At 34.3% G+C, this 8,326-nt stretch overlaps 1 protein-coding gene and 1 non-coding gene across 2 annotated transcripts; both read left to right on the top strand.

Moving 5' to 3' along the window:
* The first annotated feature begins 995 nt into the window (after nucleotides 1–995).
* LOC127746830 (small nucleolar RNA R71) lies at nucleotides 996–1,099 on the top strand. The gene has a single exon (XR_008008642.1). It is a non-coding gene; the product is annotated as a small nucleolar RNA R71 (small nucleolar RNA).
* A 126-nt stretch (nucleotides 1,100–1,225) lies between these two features.
* Nucleotides 1,226–6,832, top strand: LOC107484502 (uncharacterized). Its single transcript, XM_016105064.3, has 15 exons — nucleotides 1,226–1,416; nucleotides 1,495–1,802; nucleotides 2,366–2,486; nucleotides 2,672–2,789; nucleotides 2,951–3,036; nucleotides 3,274–3,345; nucleotides 3,854–3,922; nucleotides 4,011–4,091; nucleotides 4,168–4,287; nucleotides 4,372–4,446; nucleotides 4,575–4,655; nucleotides 4,967–5,040; nucleotides 5,139–5,199; nucleotides 5,330–5,385; nucleotides 6,239–6,832. Exons 1-15 carry the CDS (start codon nucleotides 1,294–1,296, stop codon nucleotides 6,318–6,320), a joined length of 1,527 nt encoding a protein of 508 aa, XP_015960550.1. The 5' UTR covers nucleotides 1,226–1,293; the 3' UTR covers nucleotides 6,321–6,832.
* The last annotated feature ends 1,494 nt before the right edge of the window (nucleotides 6,833–8,326 follow it).

The following is an 8,326-nucleotide window of genomic DNA, read 5'->3' as shown; positions in this document are numbered from 1 at the left end:
TGTTCCAAGGTACTTAGCAACTTGCTCTTTAGTAATATCTTAATCCTCTTCAGAGGAGGAATACTCATCCGAGCTCATGAATGGCAGAAGTAGGTTCAATGGAATCTCTATGGTCTCTAGATGAGCCTTAGATTCCTTAGGTTCCTCAATTGAGAACTCCTTTTTGTCTAGAGGACGTCCCATGAGGTCTTCCGCACTGGGATTCACGTCCTCCTCCTCCTCTCTAGGTTCGGCCACACCAAGTAAGGTTATGGCCTTGCACTCTCTTTTTGGATTCTCTTCTATATTGCTTGGGAGAGTACTAGGAGGAGTTTCAGTGATTCTTTTACTCAGCTGGCCCACTTGTGCCTCCAAATTTCTAATGGAGGACCTTGTTTCATTCATGAAACTTAGTGTGGCCTTAGATAGATCAGAGACTATATTTGCTAAGATAGAGGGGCTCTGCTCAGTATTCTCTGTCTGTTGCTGAGAGGATGATGGAAAAGACTTGCTATTGCTAAACCTGTTTTTTCCACCATTATTAAAGCCTTGCTAAGGCTTTTGTTGATCCTTCCATGAGAAATTTGGATGATTTCTTCGTAAGGGATTATAGGTGTTTCCATAGGCTTCACCCATGTAATTCACCTCTGCCATTGCAGGGTTCTCAGGATCATAAGCTTCTTCTTCAGAAGATGCTTCTTTAGTACTGTTGGATGCATTTTGCAAACTATTCAGACTCTGAGAAATCATATTGATTTGTTGAGTCAACATTTCGTTCTGGGCCAATATGGTATTCAGAGCATCAATTTCAAGAACTCCTTTCCTTTGAGGCGTCCCATTACTCACAGGATTCCTTTCACATGAACTGGTTATTTACAACCATTTCAATGAGTTCCTGAGCTTTTGCAGGCGTTTTCTTTAAGTGAATAGATTCACCTGCAGAATGGTCTAATGACATCTTAGACAATTCAGACAGACCATCATAGAACATATCTAGGATGGTCCATTTTGAAAGCATGTCAGAATGACGCTTTTTGGTGAGTTGCTTGTATCTCTCCCAAGCTTCATAGAGGGATTCACCTTCTTTCTGCCTAAAGGTTTGAACATCCACTCTAAACTTACTCAACTTTTAAGGAGAAATGAACTTGGCTAAGAAAGCCGTGACCAGCTTTTGAAATGTTTCTTTCTACCTGTCTTAATAAAATTGTTGAAAATGGTTAGTAGCTCAGAAATAATAAACCGAAGTCCCAAAAAAAAAAAAAGAAATAATAAACCGTTTTCTTCTATGCTAGAGAGAAAGATTTGGACTTAACGATGGAGCAGGAGGAAGAAAAAGTTTCGAATGCCTTCATTCCCTCGTCGTTGTCGTCCTTCGATTTGGAACAAGTGCTCCACGCTCTACCTTCCAACGCCCTCAACCACTTGTTCTCCCTCGGCGTGAGTTATTCTTCTTCTCCTTCTTAGTTATGCTCTATTTACTCATTTCAAACGCTTCTCATACACACACATATACAGGTATGTGTCCGCTGCGTCCTTCGTCTCTTTGGTATCAAAGGCCCAATCTGTGCCTCAGTTGATAACGGTTCCGAAAACCCTCTAGACTCAACCACTTCCAACGAAGCTAAACTCTGCAACATTTGCTTAGGGATTCTGCAGTTCAGGTTTTACGATGACAGAGAGAAAAGAGTGTTGCAGAAGGATACTGCTTATGACGTGGCACTCCTCATTGCTGACATGGTTAAGCAAGAGAGATACCAGTTCGATACCTTCTCACTTGAAGTTTCCATTCCTCCTCTTATCCTTCAAAACGAAACCTCTGTTTGGTGAGAATTTTTTTTTCTTTTTGTGTTGATATGGCGTTCTTTGTTTTTGGCAGTTATTTACATTAGTTCGCATTCAGGGTTGCTATATTGAAATTGCACTATCTCATGTTTATTTTGAAGTTTTGAACAATTGTTTGGCAAATGAAACCTCTATTTGGTAAGATTTATTTATTTATTTTTTGTAATTTATAAGGACATTCTTCAAATTCGGTATTTATTTGCAGGATTTTGTATTCATGATTGTAACATTGAACAATCTCATGTTTATTTTGAACATTTATTTGGGCATTTCTCTATTGTAAAATCAGCTGCGTGCCTTTGTAGTTAGGTCACAACTCACAAGATTCTTTTTACTGTTTACCCTACTCTGCTTCCAATAGTTACATTGAGGAACAACAGTCTATTCACTCTGATATTACTACCTTACATTTGTGTTTTCCGATGTTCATGATCACTGTATTAGTAATCCTTTTTGGTGCCACTCTTTTTTTGGTTAGAGTAAACTTCTTGATTCCACTTTTTCTAGCACTGATTAGAATGTCTCTCTTGTTAAATTCTTGTAGGTCATATATGCAAAAGAAATATGGATCTGAACCTTGGTTTCAAGAAAAGCTACACACTGGATGTATCTCTATAAAGGATGCTTTGAAGTTTTCTCTAATAAATCCTCTTGAAAATCTATTGGTGAGAACATTTTCTGGCCATATCTGTTTCATAGACATTAGTTGCAGGCTTTGATTATGCATCTTTTACACCAATATCTTTATAGTTTCCCCTTCTAATCATCTGTAACACAATAGATGATGCTTTATCTCACAGTTGATGTGTATTTCACATATTCTTTATGGAAATCATGTCTTGCCTTGTAGGGTTGTAAATCAAGTTTGTGCCCTTTCCGGATTCGTTTAACATACACTCACACCAAAGCATTGGAAGGTGTTGCCAAATGTTCTGAAAATGATGGGAGTTGCAAGAGAAGAAAAACAGGCATGTCTTTGTTGTTTCCTTCTAATTCATTTTCTACACCAAGTCTATATATATAAGATATATCAAGAATGTCTGTAGGTTTGATAGGCATAGGCACTTCCGATGATTTCACTTTCACAGCTTCTTCCATTGACCATTTGATTTGAATTTTGGTTTGATAGGTGAATCCGATTTGATTGGACAGAGGCCTCTTAGCAGTACAGTAGAAATTGAATCCTTTGACAGCTCCAAGTTATTTCTGAAAAGTGTAATTCTTCTTTCTTTTTTTCTTTATGAATAGATGACTAAAGAATTTAAATTCCTTTTTTTGATAATGTTTTCATTTTTTTGGAATGTTTTATATCTAATTCATCTGTATCATAAATCCTTGATGATTTGTATGATAGGCCCACAAAGGTCTAACGCAGTCAGTTTCTGCATATTTTTTCTGCTTAGTTTGTATATGATTCTGTTGGCTAATTTGGTTTCCTTTCTTGCTATTTAGGCAAGTGAACCTTGCCATTTTAGTTACAATTGCTCCAGGACACCATTCTATTTTGGTGGGAGATACCTGAAGGTAATGAATTTGGAAAACTATGCTTCACTATTTTTTTTTTTTAATTTTCTTGGGATGTCTTATTTTCTTTCGCTGCCTTGTATCATTCTTTCCGCTGTCATAATGATACTCTTATCCAAAAAGTGGGGGAAAATGCATGAAAGAATATCCCTTTTGGTGTTAGCAAGGATGTGTCTATCTGATTTTGTTCTAACTTCTGAAATATGATAAGCCTCACATTTCTTTAAGATTTCAACTAAAAGTTGCTAATTGCTATATAGTTTAACATTATCAGATGTGCATGTTTCCCTTTGGTACTTGATGTGAATTGCAGGTTTGCTTACAGTACTTTGAAATCTATAAGCTAAAATAAATTGAAAATTGTGAATGTCTGATAGGACAATATATCCTCCATTTTCCTTTATTTTGTCTAGATATGAGTGTATATATCTATAATTTGCAAAGTGATGATTGACTTATTTAAGCTTAGCTGATGCCACCTTTAATAATTCTGTTAATTTTGTGGTAGTATTCACGGAATGTGAGTCAAACACGCTGGATCATTGATGATGAAAGAATGGGGGAAGCATCAGTTGAGGTATTGTCTACATCGGCAAGTTATCACAGTATCCATTTGTTTATTTTGATTTTGGAAGCTGGCTATAACGTGTGTTTTATCGTTATAGGAAATAATTGGTACAAAGGTCCTTCAAGCATGCCGTGGTGATAACTATAAGTTTCATGCTGCTGGAAGAGAGGATATTGATGTAGTGAAGATTTCCATTATCTTTTTCTAATGTTTATTTGTCACTGAACCGATCTGATATAGAATTATTCTTCTAGGTCCGAATGTTGGGTCCTGGTAGGCCATTTATTCTTGAGGTGCAAAACACACGGCTTGTCCCAACTGAACAGTGTGCAAACAACATAGAGAAAATGATTAATGAAGTGGAAAATAAATTGGTAATGTAGTTGATTTTGGCAACTTATATGTGGTATTCATTTATTTTGTCATGAGTAAATTTAAAGTATTGTATGATCATGTAGGTGAGGGTGAAAAATCTGAAACTTGTTGGCAGTGATGGCTGGAACCTTATGCGAGAAGGTGAAGCAGAGAAGCAGGTCTTACATTTTCCTTCTTAGTTGGATAGTTTCATTTCATAGTTCATAATTTACAACTGTGCTCCATCCTCATTTTTTATCTGGGCCTTCCATAGTTTACTCAATCGTATGTTCTTAAAATTTTGTAGAAGCAATATGCTGCTTTAGTGTGGACTTCTCGTCCTCTGAAGGATGAAGATTTTCAACAAGTATCTTCACTAAAAGATTTGGTATGTAAGAAAAGATCTACATAAATGGTGTTCAAAGATGTGCTATTATGCAACATGTATTGGTTGCAATGACAATACCTGTGAAATGCTCATATTGATATGCCATTGCTTATTCAAGGAAGGATTTAATGCTATATAAGCTAAAATAAAATGCAGTTTTAATAAAAAGAACCCCAGTTGCCATCACTAGTCAATTTGATACTGTTTTCCTTAATCACATAAGTCAATCTTACCTGGAATTCTGTATTTTTTTAATTTTCCTAAGAAAGATTAATCCATAACTTTGAAACTGCAAAATATTGTTTGTTCAGAAAGTTGTGCAGAGGACCCCAATAAGGGTGCTTCATCGTCGCAGTCCTCTAGAGCGTGAAAAGATTATTCATTGGTATCGCCTGCTTATAGTTCTTAAATTTACAATTGTTTGACATGTTCACCTTCTAGGATCCTTGCTAGAATCTGACATTTTGTTCTTGAAATCTTTAGGATGAAAATCGAGACAGTTGCTGGAAGTTCCCAATATTTTCTTTTGCATCTATGTACTCAGGTATTGTTTTATTTATGTTCTCTCTTACAGTACAAATTTCTCAATCACTTAGTTAATTTTATATTAGAATAAGTTATGGGTTTAACATAATCAACCTCACAAGAATAAGAGATGGAACATGATTGTGCAGGCTGGGACCTACATCAAGGAATTTGTTCATGGCGATCTTGGACGCACCCATCCCAGGTATGACAAAACCTTCTTCACCTTGTGTAGTGTATGGTGGCAAAAGTGTGGGACAGAGACATACAAATTTAGTAGTGGTAAATTATTTTACGTGGACATGATTACCATGGCTGAACCACTGCCAGTGGTGCCAGCCATCTGGAAGGCGCCACAGGGTAAAGGTTTTATGTCCCTAAGGCTGTGTTCGAGAACAAGACAGGATACAGAGACACAAAAATCGGTGTTTTTGTATTTTATTTGGTGATAAACTAAAAATATAAGAAAGAATAAATTATGAAAATTCAATTTACTGTCTTTTTTTCTGCAAAAAGAATTTAGGAAGAAAAATATAACAATAAAAAATGTAATTATGAAAAAAAAAATAAAAAATAAGTTGTGTTCTTTACTAATGTTTTTATGTCTTTCTTGTAAAGGATACAAAGTACAAAATAAGTTGTTCCTTACTGATGTTTTTGTGTCTTTCCATCTCTCTTTTGCCAAATTTGATTTTGTATCTCCATATTCCTATCTTAGTGTTTTGTACTTGTAAACAAATGCAGCCTAAGTTGCAAGGTGTGTCTACAGTGTCCACTTATTGGAGCTACTGAAAATACACAAATTGTGTACTAGGAAACAAAATCTTAGTGTCTGTCCTTGTCTCTGCATCCTAACACAACCTTGTCTCCCCTGTCTCGATACAGTGATGGGAAATGGTAAAATAAGTCCCCTGCATTCATGTTTGTATTTGAAAGACAACTGAAAATCCTAAACCCTAATACTCGCTAATACCCAAATGACTAATCACTCTAATTATCATATTATATGTTGATATCAATCTTTGCATTTGCTTTATTGGGAATTTGTTGTTTTGCAGCATCGGATCTATCTTGGGTTGTAGAGCTGAAATTTTGCAACTTGATGTCACAGACATCAAAATGGAATGCTTCCTAACATAGTATGTTATGTGATATTCTAACTGATCTTGGGAATGAATATTGCTTTGATGGAAGACACTATTCAATCCCAACATGTTTTTGAAAAAAGAATCTGGTAAATAGTACTAAAAGATGGTTCCTAATCAAGGCTGCATGTCTTTTCATATACCTTTCGGTCCCTTAGGAGTTGTTTTTAAGTTAGATTTTGGAGGGGAAGAGAAGACTTCTAATGTAAACTTTACGCTAGAAATGATCCAAAACCCTGTTGTTTTCTCCTAACCCTTAATTCACAAACCATTCCTCGTAGGTTTTTAACAGTTAACCCTAGTTGAGAATCAAGTTTACAATCTAAACAGAAAAGACAAGACCATCACCCATTTGGGATTTGTCTTGCTGGTGAGCAATTCATCTCTCCATCGACTTTGCTTTTTGTAAATTCAGTCAGTCATAAACAGTTTAATGCTTTCATTTCATCCTTGTATTTCATGATTTTTACATTGATTCCAATATTTATTGTGTTTCAAATGGGGTTCCTGTTAAATCAAAATTGAGTGTGGTGGTTAAACAAATATTCACTCTCTCTCTCTCTCTCTCTCTCTCTCTCTCTCTCTCTCTCTCTTTACAATTTTCACAAAATGAACCCGAAAAACTATTTTTTGACAAAATAACAGTCCAAAGAATATTCCTTTTAACAAACTGAACCAAATTTAGTCAACGGATAATTTATACAATCAATAATTAACTTATTTATAAAATACTAATTTAACTTTTATCATCTCTATTTTCATCATTTTCTCTCATTTACAGCATCCATTTCGTCTTCTCTATCTCTCTCTCCCTTTCTCAAATTGGAATCACAATTTTATTAGGTTTCTCCACATTATCTCCTTTTTCTTCTACTATAGTTGATTACTTGTTAGGGTTGCTAGTGGTAATGATGATGATGTTATGGCTAGTTTTAGTAGTGGTGGTTGTTGATGATGAGATTGTTGGCCGTGTTGGTGTTGGAGATGGAGACAAAAATGATGGGGATAGGGGGTTAAACTAGTAACTTTATAAAGAAGTTAACAGCTTACTGTATAAATTGACTATTGAATAAACATTCAATTCATTTTGTCAAATAAAATATATCTATCGACGTCATTTTGTCAGAAACATTTTTTGCGGCCTATCTTGTTATAATTGTAATTTTTCGGTGTTCAAAATGAATACATGATAAAGATAAAAGGTAATACTTTTGGAAGCTGTTCACGTGTTCCGTTGTACGAACACGGAACATTTTGTTCCTCAATTTTAAGCCTTTAAGATATAATTTAAAAAATACGGAACACGGAACATTTTGTTCCTCAATTTTAAAGCCTTTAAGATATAATTTTGAAAAATGTAAACAGTCTAGATTCAAAAAAAATAACTTCTGTAGACAGTATATAAAAGAAGCCCACCTTAGTCATGCAACCAGTCTATCATTTTGGCCGTTTGTGAAAATTGGAGTTCCTTGTTTACCCAAATTAGTTGGAAGTTAGCTAGATTTGTGTTGGAGTTTACTAAAAGTAGCCTATAAGTTAGCTTAACTGGTATAAATTAGGTCATCTAGTTAGATTTATTTTTTTATTTCAGTCTCTCTCTAACATTTGTTTTTATTTAGTTTATTACTTTATTGTATATTTTTATGTTATTATTTTTAATAGGTGTAAATTAAATTATAAAAACTATTTTATTTTACTCATTTTATTATTTATCTTTTTAATATAAAATTATATTTTTACTTGTTTACTTTCTTCTTTTATAATTTCTTGCTTCTCACTTTTTTTTCATAACTCTTTTTTCTTCTCATATTATAATGTTAGTTTCTTTTTTTTCTTTTTAATTTGATACATACTTGCGGTGCAGGTATAAACAAATATAAATATTATTATTTGTCGGTTATATTTCATCTTTTCTTTTTATTTGTTTCTTTCAACCATTTAATTTACATGTTTACACAAATATGTATCTATATATAAATATAAAATTGTAATAAAATTGTT

This window comes from Arachis duranensis, chromosome 4, assembly GCF_000817695.3.
Source record: "Arachis duranensis cultivar V14167 chromosome 4, aradu.V14167.gnm2.J7QH, whole genome shotgun sequence".
NCBI lineage: Eukaryota > Viridiplantae > Streptophyta > Magnoliopsida > Fabales > Fabaceae > Arachis > Arachis duranensis.
Note: the sequence above shows the minus strand (reverse complement) of the source record. Positions and strands in the feature narration are given on the sequence as shown.